The sequence below is a fragment of the Lepisosteus platostomus genome, chromosome 5 (assembly GCF_059453375.1).
Source record: "Lepisosteus platostomus isolate fLepPlt1 chromosome 5, fLepPlt1.hap1, whole genome shotgun sequence".
NCBI classification, from domain to species: domain Eukaryota; kingdom Metazoa; phylum Chordata; class Actinopteri; order Semionotiformes; family Lepisosteidae; genus Lepisosteus; species Lepisosteus platostomus.
In genome coordinates, this window is record NC_142615.1 from 3620524 (window position 1) to 3637239 (window position 16716).

General features: G+C 54.2%; 2 protein-coding genes across 3 annotated transcripts in view; one reads left to right on the plus strand and one right to left on the minus strand.

Moving 5' to 3' along the window:
- Positions 1 to 84: 84 nt before the first annotated feature.
- On the minus strand, positions 85 to 5707 carry LOC148662528 (uncharacterized). 2 transcript variants are annotated; one of them, XM_088631245.1, is made up of 4 exons: positions 4582 to 5707; positions 1872 to 2162; positions 741 to 788; positions 85 to 510 (listed from the first exon to the last, which is right to left on the minus strand). In XM_088631245.1, exons 1-4 carry the CDS (start codon positions 4652 to 4654, stop codon positions 374 to 376), a joined length of 549 nt encoding a protein of 182 aa, XP_088487371.1. In that variant the 5' UTR covers positions 4655 to 5707; the 3' UTR covers positions 85 to 373. The 2 variants fall into 2 exon arrangements, with proteins under 2 accessions (XP_088487371.1, XP_088487370.1); XM_088631244.1 differs by having other exon boundaries at positions 85 to 513; positions 4582 to 5706.
- Positions 5708 to 12376: 6669 nt separating this feature from the next.
- LOC148662529 (protein turtle homolog B-like) overlaps positions 12377 to 16716 on the plus strand; it is a 53567-nt gene continuing 49227 nt past the window's right edge. Inside the window, exons 1-2 of the mRNA XM_088631189.1 lie at positions 12377 to 12611; positions 13956 to 14246. Coding sequence (XP_088487315.1) covers positions 12545 to 12611; positions 13956 to 14246 — 358 coding nt within the window. The 5' untranslated portion in view covers positions 12377 to 12544. The remainder of the gene's footprint in view (positions 12612 to 13955; positions 14247 to 16716) is intronic.

Sequence of the window (16716 nt, forward strand, 5' to 3'; positions counted from 1 at the left end):
ATTTGCCCACTGAGGGTTTCTAGAGGAGGGGCCACCTGGGCGATTTGGGTACAACTGAACAGAATTAATTACAGACTAAACAGCTTTAGAATTCATAGTCAATTTATTTTTGTCTGATATGCCCACAGACTTGAGCAGCCCACAGAGCCTGAAGCAGTGGAAGTGAAGGAGAGACTGGTCCCAGTGCAGTGTCACAGCTGTGTGGAGGAGCCTGTAGACTCCAGTCAGGAGGCCGTCTCTCCCCCCAGCTGTCAGTGAGCTCATCCCAGCTGCGAGAGAGACCCTGCTGGGCTGGGCTGGGCTGGGGGCCCCAGGACTGCAGCCGATCCTGAAGGCCCCCCAGGTGAGAGTCGGCGGGGGTCCGAGCGCCTCTCTAGGGGGTCTCTCCTGTCCGGGTCCCGCTGGCCGCTCTCCGTCTGGACCTGATCTCCGTCGCGATCACGGCGCTGACCAGTCCGGCCAGGCCGCAGGCCACCAGGGAGATGTGCACTGTGTGGGAGGTGGAGCCCCCTGCTGGAGGGAAGAGGGTGGTGCAGGAGGGGGGTTAGTCCAGCAGTGGGGAGTCTGGGCTCTCACACTGTGTACACCTCCCTGGTGGGGAGTCATGGAGGGGCAGTGGAGGTTAAGAAGGGTCAGTGAGGGAATGAAGGTCATAACCATTCAGAAAAGAGAGTAATGGACAGACAGGTGAAATCAGTGTGCAGGAGGAGTGTAGCAGCAGACAGTCGGGGTGTCAGTACCTGGACTGGGGCTCTCAGTGCCGGGGGCTTCAGTAATCTTGGAGTCCCCTGGAATCACAACACACAGGTGAAAGGAGCAACTTCAGCAGCACAGTGAAACATCAGCAAACAGTGAAATCTCTGATAATTTCTGAAACATAACATATTGCAATTGGACGGGGTCTCTTTCTGGTGGCTAGACTGATTTACTGGTATTCCCGTTTTCGGCGAGGGGATTTCCTCTGGAGTTCAGGATTCTTACAGACATTTCCTGGAGCCCAGGAGGTCTCTGCAGTGAGCTGGGACCCAGAATATTTCCGAACATCCAGAAGTGATTGGAAATGCCGACACCAGAGGAGGATTCAACACCAGGACACGCAGGACACGGAACTCTTCTCATATCCTGGGACGTGCTGGGATAACTCCTTACGGATGGGGATCGGCAGGAGAGCAGGAAAGAGGAGCAGATTTCCCGGCCTCATCCCTGTCACGACTATAGTCCCCCCTCCTTAAGGGTGCTCCAGCCCTTTTACTAAAGACTTCATTCTCTGCACCTGTTTCCCATTCCCTGCCCACCTTAAAAGCCAGGCGCTGACGCTCTTCCGGGCTCTGCATCTGATTTCCATATCGTGCGAGTCCGGGACCAGGAAGCGCCTGGTCCCGTTAAGGTTTTAACCTCGGTTCCCGTTCCCCGTCCGCCGGTTCCGACCCAGCCTTCGTGGTTTTTAATTCTTGTTCTGATGGATCTCCTGGTTTTGGACTTACTCGTGTGTTTTGGATTTTCCCTAAGGATTACTCTCTCGGATTGTTCGCCTCGGCCACACCTCCCCCGTGCACCAGCGCACCTTGGACACGCCCCCCTGTCTTCAACCCCGTTTTCCTGCATGACGTTTCCCCAGTGTTTCCCCACTCCGTCGGACTGTGTCGTCCGCATAGGGTCCGGAAAGAACTGTTCGTTACAATCCCAGACATCCCCAGGGATGCTCTTCCCGGGCGGAGAGGACAGGGGAGTGGGAATAACTGGGATTCTGATCCGGCTGCCAGACTTTACTCCACCGCCCTCTCGTCAGCTGTCGGTCTGCCGCAAGATGCCTGATAAACGGTCACATCAGACAGGAGCAAGATATGGACAAACAAGTTCAAGATCCTCACCTGTCGTCACCTGTAAATCTGCCACCGGCTGCCTGTTACAGCTGTACAGTCCAGAGTCTCCAGGCTTCACACTCGATATCCGGAGGGAGGAATCGTGAAGCAGAGAGAATCTGTTCTGTGGATCAGCTCCTTTAACCACACGTCCATCCTCAAGTCTGGTCACCACAGTGTGATCAGGACCACCTCTCGGAGTGACTGACCACTGTACTGGCTCACTGGGAAAAGGGGGGTTTGACATGCCACACTCCAGGGTTACTGGATCTCCCTCTGGGACAGAGTGATGTGTCAGCGCTGTGGAAGATCAGGGTAGAAGTTAATGTTGTCCGGGGCCAAATTTAATTCAGATTCTCCCCTGCAATGAACGCAGCCCGCCCACTCAGTCTTATTGACTCTAGTCCGTGGGACGTTTTGGGAATAAACTCAGTGTTATAAAATTGAAGAAACTAATTTGTGTGAGACAGAAATATCAGCTGCGTGTTCAGTAACAGTCACACATCTCATCCTGCTGCAGAATAACCTCATGGATCAGCTTCACTGATTCTATTTTTCTTTGACATCATATAGCTCATTCAGTTGAGTAGCTGTGTGTGTGTGAAGTTCACCCTGCTTGAGAAGGTGATCCAAGGGTCTCATCCAGCCCTTTCCCAAAGGATCACCGGGAATCTGTCTCGGCTGGACGGGCAGGCAGTTTGCATGGCTTTGACACCTGGTAAAAGTTCACCTGTTACAGCTCTGCTGTGACAGATCCACCCAGCACACACAGGTCTGTACTATACCATATATTACTGCATGTTAAAATACTGTACTGTACTGTACAATACAATATTGCACCATACACTGTACTCTGTATGGCCTTTTCACCTGTAAAAGTTCACCTGTGTTACAGCTCTGCTGTGACAGATCCACCCAGCACACACAGGTCTGTACAATACAATACTGTACTACACATTATAATACTGTACTACACAATACACTAGTGTACTACAATATACAATACTATACTATACTATACTACACTATATAGTACTACTCATTATAATACTGTACTACACTCTACTGTACTATACAATACACTAGTATACTACAATATAAAATACTATACTGTACTACACTAAACAGTACTACACATTATAATACTGTACTACACTCTACTCTACTGTACTGTACTATACAATACTGTACTGTACTCTGTACTCTGTATGGCTGGGTCACCTGTACAAGTTCACCTGTTGCAGCTCCGCACGCACAGCTCAGAGAAACGGCTTCTCTTCATGCCTGAATTGGGGGAATGTGAGGGGACAGTCAGGACCCAGAGGGACACAAGCAGACACTGACAGCTGGTGCTGCTTCACACCCAGTGTTGAGGTCTGGACCCACAAGACTGTGACTAATGGTACAGTGCAGTGGAGTGTAGTTCTATACAGTAGAGTGCAGTGTAGAGAGACCACAAAATACTGTAATTGTGACAACAGGTATCGGAGCTATATTATCTCACTCCTAATGAATCTCGGCCCCCTTTTCAAAGCTCTTTCCATGTACAGAGCCCCATCTCCTCTTCTCCTCACTGCAGACTTCACTGACACCCCAACATCAGCGGGAGATCAGGCCAGTAGCCCCACTTGCTCATGCAGAGAAGCTCAGATCAGTCACTGGTGGAGGAGTTTTTGACGAGTTCATCAAGCGCTGGGGGCCCTGACGCGAGACAGGCGAGAGGAGCCTGTTGTTGCTCAGTGCAGTGACTAATGGCAAGAGAACCATTTTCACAGGACGTTGCGTAAATGCCTGTCAGCCCACAGCTATAATTTCATTGTCACTATAGAAATTGAAACTTGCCTCACAGAGGTTGTGGAAGTTGAAGAAGATCACTGCCTCGATAATAATAATAATAATAATAATAATAAACTTTATTTTATATAGCGCCTTTAAAGGTGGCTTCTCAAAGCGCTTTACAGGATGACAATAACAATAAATAAGAAATGGGGAGAAGTTGTTTTTTTAAAATCTTCCATCTTGTGAACAACATCCTTGTCCTTCAGTCTGCTGACAAGGTTCTTAACCAGATAATTACGGATGAGCTGTCCTGTGGCATTCCTGGAGAAACCCTGATCTTCTCATCCAAGTACTACATGTCAAACATAACTCCAGAAACTTTCAAACTCCACCCAGTTTGAGGAATCAGATGTCGAAGTAACATTTAGACAGAGACGTATAACACCAGTTAATTCCACTGTTTTACATTATACTCAACAATTCAAACTAGCAATATCTGCGATACACTCATATGAATATTTAATAACCTGTATCAGGTTTTAGGCGAGAAATGATAAAATATTGAACAAATGTTGATAATTGTGATAACGATTATTCTATGTGTGTGTTACTCATCAGCAGACAGGGGCGCAGCTGCTGGAGCCTCAGGGGGGTCAGAACAGTGTGGAAATCCTGCCCCCCCCCCCCACACTGACACTGGGAGCCCCCTCACTCTCCAGCCCCCCACACTGACACTGGGAGCCCCCTCACTCTCCAGCCCCCCACACTGACACTGGGAGCCCCCTCACTCTCCAGCCCCCCACACTGACACTGGGAGCCCCCTCACTCTCCAGCCCCCCACACTGACACTGGGAGCCCCCTCACTCTCCAGCCCCCCACACTGACACTGGGAGCCCCCTCACTCTCCAGCCCCCCCGAGAGAAGACAGTCCTGCTCTTACCTGAGAGGGATCCTCCGGCCAGGGAGAGGAGGACCAGCAGGAGAAGCTCTGGGGCTCCTCTGAGTCCCTCCATGACTCTGCGCTCTGAGAGAGTGAACTGAGGGAGCTCAGCTCTTCTCCTGCCTGCAGCCCAGTTCTGCACACTTCCTGCGTGAAGCTCTGTGTTTCTCCACTCTGCGTGTTTCCTCTGAGAGGGAAGGTCTAAGACTCTCTCTCTGCTGCCACACTTGACTGTTCAACCCTCTCGACCTCCCTGTCGAGAGTCGGTGATGTCAGTGGGGGCCCTGTGAGGGTCTGGTTCCTCATCAGCCAGAACAGACACGGCAGCGGTTTCCTCTGCTGGTTTCGGGTTCATCTGCGACTCCTGCAGTGAATCCTGGGAGCCGGAGGGCCGCGGCTGTGCCGGCGAGCGAGATCGGGCCGGCAGCGGCGGAACGAGACCCTCTGAATGGACACAGCTTGCTCCCCACCCCCACCACCCTCTGCGTAAAGATGCACTTCCTGTCCTGACTGGAGGAGCTCACCCAGCTGTGTCTGGAGAGCAGCCAGGGTATCGGCTTCAACCACAGGGCTGGGCAGCTTGTTCCATGCCCCCACCACCCTCTGCGTACAGAGGAGCCTCCTGTCCTGACTGGAGGAGCTCACCCAGCTGTGTCTGGAGAGAAGCCAGGGTATCGGCTTCAACCACAGGGCTGGGCAGCTTGTTCCACACCCCCACCCCCCTCTGTGTACAGTAGAGCCTCCTGTCCTGACTGGAGGAGCTCACCCAGCTGTGTCTGGAGAGAAGCCAGGGTATCGGCTTCAACCACACAGACTGGGCAGCTTGTTCCCCACCCCCACAACCCTCTGCGTACAGAAGAGCCTCCTGTCCTGATTGGAGGAGCTCACCCAGCTGTGTCTGGAGAGAAGCCAGGGTATCGGCTTCAACCACACAGACTGGGCAGCTTGTTCCCCACCCCCACCACCCTCTGTGTACAGAGGAGCCTCCTGTCCTGACTGGAGGAGCTCACCCAGCTGTGTCTGGAGAGGAGCCAGGGTATCGGCTTCAACCACACGGACTGGGCGGCTTGTTCCACACCCCCACCACCCTCTGTGTACAGAGGAGCCTCCTGTCCTGACTGGAGGAGCTCACCCAGCTGTGTCTGGAGAGGAGCCAGGGTATCGGCTTCAACCACACGGACTGGGCGGCTTGTTCCACACCCCCATCCCCTCTGTGTAAACTAGCACCTTTGAAAATTCCCAGCCTTTGTCCGTGGACCCTATCCCCAAATTCCAACCTTATTTCCTTGCATTGCCGTGTCTGTTGGAAAGGGCTTTCAGGGAGGGGAAGTGTTGAAACTTTATCTCCAGGCTCTTCGGCTCAAATTCTTAAGCAATTTCCCCCTCACGGCTCTGCTCACTACATGAGTCGCTCGCTCCTTTTGATGACCAGGGGTTTGCTGGAATGCAGCTGCTTTACCCAGCGGAAGTGTGACAGGGCAGTCCTTAAGAAGAAAACAGTAATCGCATCACGCTTCTTTCTGGAAAGTTGGCAAACTGTGTCACTTACCAGGGTCAAGTAAGGGACGCAGATGTTCAAAAGAGTCCTCTGTCAAACCCTGTGAGCAGATTTAAAAGGATACATGAAGTGTCCAGAGAGATGACCACGTCAGAGTGTCTTCTACAAGCCCCTGGCCAGTGTCCAGAGAGATGACCACGTCAGAGTGTCTTCTACAAGCCCCTCCAGTGTCCAGAGAGATGACCACGTCAGAGTGTCTTCTACAAGCCCCTCCAGTGTCCAGAGAGATGACCACGTCAGAGTGTCTTCTACAAGCCCCTGGCCAGTGTCCAGAGAGATGACCACATCAGAGTGTCTTCTACAAGCCCCTGGCCAGCGTCCAGAGAGATGACCACGTCAGAGTGTCTTCTACAAGCCCCTGGCCAGTGTCCAGAGAGATGACCCCGTCAGAGTGTCTTCTACAAGCCCCTCCAGCGTCCAGAGAGATGACCGCGTCAGAGTGTCTTCTACAAGCCCCTCCAGTGTCCAGAGAGATGACCACGTCAGAGTGTCTTCTACAAGCCCCTGGCCAGTGTCCAGAGAGATGACCACGTCAGAGTGTCTTGTACAAGCCCCTGGCCAGCGTCCAGAGAGATGACCACATCAGAGTGTCTTCTACAAGCCCCTGGCCAGTGTCCAGAGAGATGACCACATCAGAGTGTCTTCTACAAGCCCCTGGCCAGCGTCACGAGAGATGACCACGTCAGAGTGTCTTCTACAAGCCCCTCCAGTGTCCAGAGAGATGACCACGTCAGAGTGTCTTCTACAAGCCCCTCCAGTGTCCAGAGAGATGACCATGTCAGAGTGTCTTCTACAAGCCCCTCCAGTGTCCAGAGAGATGACCGCGTCAGAGTGTCTTCTACAAGCCCCTGGCCAGTGTCCAGAGAGATGACCACGTCAGAGTGTCTTCTACAAGCCCCTCCAGTGTCCAGAGAGATGACCACGTCAGAGTGTCTTCTACAAGCCCCTCCAGTGTCCAGAGAGATGACCCCGTCAGAGTGTCTTCTACAAGCCCCTTCAGCGTCCAGAGAGATGACCGCGTCAGAGTGTCTTCTACAAGCCCCTGGCCAGTGTCCAGAGAGATGACCACGTCAGAGTGTCTTCTACAAGCCCCTCCAGCGTCCAGAGAGATGACCACTTCAGAGTGTCTTCTACAAGCCCCTCCAGCGTCCAGAGAGATGACCACGTCAGAGTGTCTTCTACAAGCCCCTCCAGTGTCCAGAGAGATGACCCCGTCAGAGTGTCTTCTACAAGCCCCTCCAGCGTCCAGAGAGATGACCACGTCAGAGTGTCTTCTACAAGCCCCTCCAGTGTCCAGAGAGATGACCGCGTCAGAGTGTCTTCTACAAGCCCCTCCAGCGTCCAGAGAGATGACCACATCAGAGTGTCTTCTACAAGCCCCTGGCCAGCGTCACGAGAGATGACCACGTCAGAGTGTCTTCTACAAGCCCCTCCAGTGTCCAGAGAGATGACCACGTCAGAGTGTCTTCTACAAGCCCCTCCAGTGTCCAGAGAGATGACCACGTCAGAGTGTCTTCTACAAGCCCCTCCAGTGTCCAGAGAGATGACCACGTCAGAGTGTCTTCTACAAGCCCCTCCAGTGTCCAGAGAGATGACCATGTCAGAGTGTCTTCTACAAGCCCCTCCAGTGTTCAGAGAGATGACCACGTCAGAGTGTCTTCTACAAGCCCCTCCAGTGTCCAGAGAGATGACCCCGTCAGAGTGTCTTCTACAAGCCCCTCCAGCGTCCAGAGAGATGACCACTTCAGAGTGTCTTCTACAAGCCCCTCCAGTGTCCAGAGAGATGACCCCGTCAGAGTGTCTTCTACAAGCCCCTCCAGTGTCCAGAGAGATGACCACGTCAGAGTGTCTTCTACAAGCCCCTTCAGCGTCCAGAGAGATGACCGCGTCAGAGTGTCTTCTACAAGCCCCTGGCCAGTGTCCAGAGAGATGACCACGTCAGAGTGTCTTCTACAAGCCCCTCCAGTGTCCAGAGAGATGACCCCGTCAGAGTGTCTTCTACAAGCCCCTCCAGCGTCCAGAGAGATGACCACTTCAGAGTGTCTTCTACAAGCCCCTCCAGCGTCCAGAGAGATGACCCCGTCAGAGTGTCTTCTACAAGCCCCTCCAGCGTCCAGAGAGATGACCACATCAGAGTGTCTTCTACAAGCCCCTCCAGCGTCCAGAGAGATGACTGCGCCAGAGTGTCTTCTACAAGCCCCTCCAGTGTCCAGAGAGATGACCACGTCAGAGTGTCTTCTACAAGCCCCACCAGTGTCCAGAGAGATGACCTAGTCAGAGTGTCTTCTACAAGCCCCTCCAGCGTCCAGAGAGATGACCATGTTAGAGTGTCTTCTACAAGCCCCTCCAGTGTCCAGAGAGATGACCACATCAGAGTGTCTTCTACAAGCCCCTGGCCAGTGTCCAGAGAGATGACCACGTCAGAGTGTCTTCTACAATCCCACCAGTGTCCAGAGAGATGACCTAGTCAGAGTGTCTTCTACAAGCCCCTCCAGCGTCCAGAGAGATGACCATGTTAGAGTGTCTTCTACAAGCCCCTCCAGTGTCCAGAGAGATGACCACGTCAGAGTGTCTTCTACAATCCCACCAGTGTCCAGAGAGATGACCTAGTCAGAGTGTCTTCTACAAGCCCCTTCAGCGTCCAGAGAGATGACCGCGTCAGAGTGTCTTCTACAAGCCCCTGGCCAGTGTCCAGAGAGATGACCACATCAGAGTGTCTTCTACAAGCCCCTCCAGCGTCCAGAGAGATGACCACGTCAGAGTGTCTTCTACAAGCCCCTCCAGTGTCCAGAGAGATGACCACGTCAGAGTGTCTTCTACAAGCCCCTGGCCAGTGTCCAGAGAGATGACCACGTCAGAGTGTCTTCTACAAGCCCCTCCAGTGTCCAGAGAGATGACCGCGTCAGAGTGTCTTCTACAAGCCCCTCCAGTGTCCAGAGAGATGACCACGTCAGAGTGTCTTCTACAAGCCCCTGGCCAGTGTCCAGAGAGATGACCACATCAGAGTGTCTTCTACAAGCCCCTCCAGCGTCCAGAGAGATGACCGCGTCAGAGTGTCTTCTACAAGCCCCTCCAGTGTCCAGAGAGATGACCACATCAGAGTGTCTTCTACAAGCCCCTCCAGCGTCCAGAGAGATGACCACATCAGAGTGTCTTCTACAAGCCCCTTCAGTGTCCAGAGAGATGACCACGTCAGAGTGTCTTCTACAAGCCCCTCCAGTGTCCAGAGAGATGACCCCGTCAGAGTGTCTTCTACAAGCCCCTTCAGCGTCCAGAGAGATGACCGCGTCAGAGTGTCTTCTACAAGCCCCTGGCCAGTGTCCAGAGAGATGACCACGTCAGAGTGTCTTCTACAAGCCCCTCCAGTGTCCAGAGAGATGACCCCGTCAGAGTGTCTTCTACAAGCCCCTCCAGCGTCCAGAGAGATGACTGCGCCAGAGTGTCTTCTACAAGCCCCTCCAGCGTCCAGAGAGATGACCACGTCAGAGTGTCTTCTACAAGCCCCTCCAGCGTCCAGAGAGATGACCGCGTCAGAGTGTCTTCTACAAGCCCCTCCAGTGTCCAGAGAGATGACCACGTCAGAGTGTCTTCTACAAGCCCCTCCAGTGTCCAGAGAGATGACCACGTCAGAGTGTCTTCTACAAGCCCCTGGCCAGCGTCCAGAGAGATGACCACGTCAGAGTGTCTTCTGCAAGCCCCTGGCCAGTGTCCAGAGAGATGACCGCGTCGGAGTGTCTTCTACAAGCCCCTCCAGTGTCCAGAGAGATGACCACGTCAGAGTGTCTTCTACAAGCCCCTCCAGCGTCCAGAGAGATGACCACGTCAGAGTGTCTTCTACAAGCCCCTCCAGTGTCCAGAGAGATGACCACGTCAGAGTGTCTTCTACAAGCCCCTGGCCAGCGTCCAGAGAGATGACCACGTCAGAGTGTCTTCTGCAAGCCCCTGGCCAGTGTCCAGAGAGATGACCGCGTCAGAGTGTCTTCTACAAGCCCCTCCAGTGTCCAGAGAGATGACCACGTCAGAGTGTCTTCTACAAGCCCCTCCAGTGTCCAGAGAGATGACCACGTCAGAGTGTCTTCTACAAGCCCCTGGCCAGCGTCCAGAGAGATGACCACGTCAGAGTGTCTTCTACAAGCCCCTGGCCAGTGTCCAGAGAGATGACCGCGTCGGAGTGTCTTCTACAAGCCCCTCCAGCGTCCAGAGAGATGACCACGTCGGAGTGTCTTCTACAAGCCCCTCCAGTGTCCAGAGAGATGACCACGTCAGAGTGTCTTCTACAAGCCCCTCCAGCGTCCAGAGAGATGACCACATCAGAGTGTCTTCTACAAGCCCCTCCAGCGTCCAGAGAGATGACCACGTCAGAGTGTCTTCTACAAGCCCCTGGCCAGCGTCCAGAGAGATGACCACATCAGAGTGTTTTCTACAAGCCCCTGGCCAGTGTCCAGAGAGATGTTACAGGTTTTCTTGCTTTATAGTAAGAATATGGAAGACATTGACAGAATGTGTAGATACATATTGTACTATACAGTACTAGAAAGTATTCAACTTGAGGTAAATGAAAAGAGTAGATGATAATATATAACTAGGGTTAATATTTTATTTCTTTCCAAATGAGTGCCCAGGTCATTTAAAGTATAACGTGTGTTAACGTGGGACAAGACTTTTTTTTTATTGTTATTGTTATGTTAGGAAAATATCTACTTTCCTGACTGGATGATACAGCTAAAATTACCAACGATGAGCCGAAGGGCCTGATTTGTCATCTGCTTCCTGTTTTCATCTCTAGGTTGACATCCGAAGAGCCGGCAACACCTAGGTCACAGTCTGTCACTTATCGGTCCAGTTCAGGCCCGGACAACAAGTTCTGGGGCTTCGTCTGCACGACAATGATCCTTTTGGACTTTTTTTTTTTACATTTTTGTGATAGATATTCTACAGGCCTTCTGATTATGAATATATTAGCCAGAAAAATGCTACCCCAACCTCCGCTGAGGTCACCAATGGGAATTCGGTGCAAGGGCTACCTTTGGTATGTAATAGGCCGTGCTGCTTTGCACAGAGAGTGGTGGGTGTTGTGGACAAGCAGTCCAGCAGCGCTCTGGCGGGTGATCCCTCGTGTTCCACCCTACCCAGGGATTTGATGAGGCGTTGTGTTACATCTTCTGCTTTAAAGGCAAGAGAAGTGAACTCACGAAGGCGTTTCGCGCCTCGGAAATTTAATAAGCTGTTTCCGACACCCGGTGGTCGAGGTTTTTGTTTTTGTCGCGTGTCGAAATGTTCCGATTTGACATCTTTACGCAAAGGGTGGCGGGGGCGTGGAACAGGCGGCCCCGCCGTACGGTACGGTACGGTACGGTACGGTACAGAAGCAGGGGTCCTCGGCTTCAGTTCTGTCCGGCGGGTTTCGTGGGTCTCTCTAAAGCTCTGGCTTCTCGAGGACAAGAAAAAGTTTTTGCCGTTTTAATGAGACAAACAATGCGCAGAGATTCAGTGCGGCCCAGTTCCGGGCAGCAGAGGAAACCACCGAGCGGGTTTCACAACCCTTTCCTCCTGTCTAATCAAAACGCCTTCACTCGCTCACAGCTCCTGAGACTTCTGCGTGTCTCTCAATAAAGGGATGATGCCGTGCCTTTACGGATGTTTGCTTTTGTGTTTTTCTTTTTTGTTTAATAATAATAATAATAATTAATAATAATAATTGCTTACACTTATATAGCGCCTTGCTGGACCCTCCACTCGGAGCTCTTCCCAGGTCAGGGGGATCCCCTCCAGCCCCCCCAGTGTGCAGCCCCCACCTGGATGATGCTCCAGTCCGCTCAGCACACAGCAGCTCTCAGTGGGGAGGAGAGCAGAGGGATGGAGCCAGTTCAGAGAGGGGGGGTGATGAGGAGGCCATGATGGGTAAGGGCCAATGGGAAATTTGTGGTTTAATTAATGGTTTAATTCTCCTGTGCCTTACCCATGTACCCCTGTACCCACGTATACATGTGCTGGTGGTGTCACGGAGTCGGATGAGACAGCTTAGTGACGTCACACTCCTGAACTCCGGTGTTGAGGGGGGCTGCCCCTTTGGCGTAGGGGTTCGGCACAGAGGTGTGGTAGCCGTTGGGAGACGCACAACCAGTGGGCCCACGTGGAAATTGTGCGCGAGTGGGTTGAAAGCCCGAGGACCGGACGAACCGTCCGTACGCAGAGGGTGGTGGGAACTGGGGAACAAGCTGCCCGGCCATGTTTTTGAAACCGGTCTTAAGCTGAGGGCTTTCCAACCCCACCCAGGCAAAACTCAGCGCAAAAGGAAAATCAAAACAAAACAGGAAGCACCAGAAGCAGAACTTGTCTGGGGGGGAGGACGTGACAGCGTTGGGTTTGCAACACTTCCTGCCTGCGCACACACCGAGGGGCACCATGGAGCGTGGCGGTCCTGTTCCAGCGTTTCTCCTGCTGACGCTCCTGGTCCGGAGCTCCCGGTCAGGTAGGACAGTGACCCCCCTCGGGGATCGTGGGATGTGTTGCCGGGCCCGGGTCTCGGCACGCCAGGCGTTGACGCTAGGAAGAGAAGCTGATGTCGGAGTGGAGTGAGGGATGAGAATATTCAGTGAGGATGTTCTCGAGTGAGATGAGTTATTCTGTCCCTTCGCCTGTGTCACTCATGACTCAGAATTCAATAGCGTGATTTCTGTCACACGTCTGTGTCACCCGTCACAACTGGGGTGGGGAGGTCGGGTTGTCCTGTCTGTATCACACTGTCCAGACTGTGGTTGGACTGTCCAGGCCTGTCTGTCCCCCACTGTCCAGACTCTGGTTGGACTGTCCAGGCCTGTCTGTATCACACTGTCCAGACTCTGGCTGGACTGTGTTGTCCTGTCTGTCCCCCACTGTCCAGACTCTGGCTGGACTGTGTTGTCCTGTCTGTCTCCCACTGTCCAGACTCTGGTTGGACTGTGTTGTCCTGTCTGTCCCCCACTGTCCAGACTCTGGCTGGACTGTGTTGTCCTGTCTGTCCCCCACTGTCCAGACTCTGGCTGGACTGTGTTGTCCTGTCTGTATCACACTGTCCAGACTCTGGCTGGACTGTGTTGTCCTGTCTGTCCCCCACTGTCCAGACTCTGGCTGGACTGTGTTGTCCTGTCTGTCCCCCACTGTCCAGACTCTGGTTGGACTGTGTTGTCCTGTCTGTCCCCCACTGTCCAGACTCTGGTTGGACTGTGTTGTCCTGTCTGTATCACACTGTCCAGACTCTGGTTGGACTGTGTTGTCCTGTCTGTCCCCCACTGTCCAGAATCTGGCTGGACTGTGTTGTCCTGTCTGTATCACACTGTCCAGACTCTGGCTGGACTGTGTTGTCCTGTCTGTCCCCCACTGTCCAGACTCTGGCTGGACTGTGTTGTCCTGTCTGTATCACACTGTCCAGACTCTGGTTGGACTGTGTTGTCCTGTCTGTCCCCCACTGTCCAGACTCTGGCTGGACTGTGTTGTCCTGTCTGTATCACACTGTCCAGACTCTGGTTGGACTGTGTTGTCCTGTCTGTATCACACTGTCCAGACTCTGTAATATATTAACAAGTTATAGATAGTTAATAATATTAAAGGTTATTAATAGTTTTAATAACATTGTAGTAATGCCCCTAATTATTATTAACCTGTTTAGTAACCTGAGCAGCAGGAGGACTGAGGCAGATCGCTGCCACACCCTGGGCCTCTCCCGCCAACCCAGACTCAGTGGGGCTGTGTGGGTTGTGTTTAGTGCCGGGGGGGGTGATGATCTGAATGTAGGTTCATTGCAGACAACATTAACCCCTACCCTGAACTTCCACAGGGCTGACACATCACTCTGTCCCAGAGGGAGATCCAGTAACCCTGGAGTGTGGCATGTCAAACCCCCCTTCTCCCAGTGAGCCAGTACAGTGGACAGTCACTCAGAGAGGTGTTGGTCACACTTTGGTGACCAGACTTGAGGATGGACGTGTGGTCAAAGGAGGTGATGATCCACAGGACAGATTCTCTCTGCTACACGATTCCTCCCTCCGGATATCGAGTGTGAAGCCTGGAGACGCTGGACAGTACAGCTGTAACAGGCAGCTTGTTGCAGTTTTACAGGTGACGACAGGTGAGGATCTTGAACTTGTTTGTCCATATCTTGCTCCTGTCTGATGTGACCGTTTATCAGGCATCTTGCGGCAGACCGACAGCTGACGAGAGGGCGGTGGAGTAAAGTCTGGCAGCCGGATCAGAATCCCAGTTATTCCCACTCCCCTGTCCTCTCCGCCCGGGAAGAGCATCCCTGGGGACGTTTACTGACGGAGACTGCCTGACACCTCCTGTCGTGCTGCTCAGTTCCACCCCCTGCTGGCGAACTGGAGCCGAGCGACCGGACAGTACTGGGTCCTTTCTCCCTCTGTAGGCCCAGTGTGGGTGAGCTGGGCCGGTCGTCCTTAATGGCCAATTACACCCCCAAAAACAATACTAGTGAATCAGTCAAGCCACAGTTCAGAGACCCTTCCCAACTGTGGCGTGCTTTGTGTCTTAACTTATTAGGGCTTTCGCTGTTGACGATGTTTCGTTGTGTGGCAGAAGGTGTTTTTTTTTTTTAAATGTCAGTGCGTTGTGATTCCAGGGGACCCCGTGATTACTGAAGCCCCCAGCACTGAGAGCCCCTGTCCAGGTACCGACACCCCGACTGTCTGCTGCTTCACTCCTCCTGCACACTGATTTCACCTGTCTGTCTGTTCCTGTCCCTGTCTCTCTCTCTCTCTCTCTCTCCCTGTACTCTGTTACATGGGGTAAGGGGGGGTCTGGGCTGTCGCTAAGACACCCTGTACTTCTGGGGTGACCAGAGGGGTGCTGCTGCTCTGGGGGGTCAGCGAGGTCGCGGTCATGCCCTCCTGTCCAGTGTGGAGACAAGAGACAGGTACCTGCAGGCCAGTAACACCTCCCCCCTCGTGGGAGAGCTCACTCACCAGTTCAGTGTCTCTGGTTGGCCTCGTTGCTGTGGGACAGCAGTAGCTGCCTGTTGTCGAAATGAAATGGAGATGATAACGTCAGGGGCAGCAGAGAAGGAGTTTCTGTGTGGAGTTCGCACGTTCGCTCTTGTGTTGGGTGGGTCCAAAGACATGCTGATGGGGGAGTGTGAGTGTGTGTGTCCTGTGATGGACTGCTGTCCTGTCCAGGGTGTGTGTGTGTCCTGTGATGGACTGCTGTCCTGTCCAGGGTGTGTGAGTGTGTGTGTGTCCTGTGATGGACTGGTGTCCTGTCCAGGGTGTGTGTGTGTCCTGTGACGGACTGGTGTCCTGTCCAGGGTGTGTGAGTGTGTGTGTGTCCTGTAATGGACTGGTGTCCTGTCCAGGGTGTGTGAGTGTGTGTGTGTCCTGTGATGGACTGGTGTCCTGTCCAGGGTGTGTGTGTGTCCTGTGATGGACTGGTGTCCTGTCCAGGGTGTGTGTGTGTCCTGTGATGGACTGCTGTCCTGTCCAGGGTGTGTGAGTGTGTGTGTGTCCTGTGATGGACTGGTGTCCTGTCCAGGGTGTGTGAGTGTGTGTGTGTCCTGTGATGGACTGGTGTCCTGTCCAGGGTGAGCCCTGCCTTGTGCCTGTTGCTTGCTGGGACAGACTCCAGCTCCCCCAGTCTGTGGCCCTGGACTGGAGGGAGCTGTGGGAATTTGGACGGAGGGATGATGATGTCCTCAGTGCTGCAGTCCCCAGGTCATGTGAGAGGGGTCTGCTCTGCCTCTCTCTCACAGTCCAGCCTCAGACACTGGGACGCCACCAGAGCGGGCACAGGGGCCGGGAGCCCAGCCCTGCACCGGGAGACACCTTTCTCCCTTGTCTGTCCACGCAGGGAGAGACGCAGGAGACGACACGGCCACGGGTAACACAGGATCGCCCACCGCCGCAGGTAGGAGAGAGAGGGCGGGCTGTACCGCTGACAGACGAGGCGCTGAGCCGCCGTCCCCCCAGCCTCACCGCCCGATCCCAGCGCCACAGCGCCACCTGGTGGACGCCGGTGCGCAACGCCCCCCTCCTCCCTCTCCCTCTCCCTCTCTCTCTCTCCGCAGTCGTGGCGGCGGTGGCCTCCACCCTCTGCGCGCTGGGCCTCCTGCTCGGACTGGCCCTGCTCTGGAGGAGGTCCAGGAGACGCCGGGCCGCAGGTAGGGGGCTCGCCGCTCTGGGGCTCTGTGAGGGGGGCAGGCGGGCGAGCGGTGGCGCAGAACGAGCTCCCCTCCTGCCGCGCGGCCGCTAACGGGCTCCTTCTCCTCCCCAGCCTTCGACCCCGGGGCCACAGCGACGGCCGTAGACGGCCCACCGGCGGCCGGTGAGTCCCGCTCTCTCGCAGCCCCCTGTCGACAGCGGGCGCTTTGCGGCTGGATGATTCGACCGTCCGGGACCGGTGGAGGGCAGCTCCGCTGAGGTCCCAGATCAGGACCACCTTCTGTGGGGAGCGTGCGTGTTCTGCCTGCGCTTCCTGGAGCGGCTGGCCCGCTGGCTCCGCTGGCTGGGGGGGGGAGTCTGATCCCGTGGCTGGCCGGCTCCCCCCTGCAGGGCGTGGCCCCGCCTTGCACCGTGTGACTGGGGAGGAAAGGT

What these genes read in the sequence shown, in the direction of transcription:
- LOC148662528 (XM_088631244.1), bottom strand. Translation starts at nt 4,654, where the DNA reads ATGGAGGGACTCAGAGGAGCCCCAGAGCTTCTCCTGCTGGTCCTCCTC. An exon ending in GGCCGGAGGATCCCTCTCAG is followed by an intron (nt 2,163 to 4,581) that starts GTAAGAGCAGGA and finishes GATCTTCCACAG; the next exon opens with CGCTGACACATCACTCTGTC. An exon ending in CACTGAGAGCCCCAGTCCAG is followed by an intron (nt 514 to 740) that starts GTACTGACACCC and finishes TCTTCCCTCCAG; the next exon opens with CAGGGGGCTCCACCTCCCAC.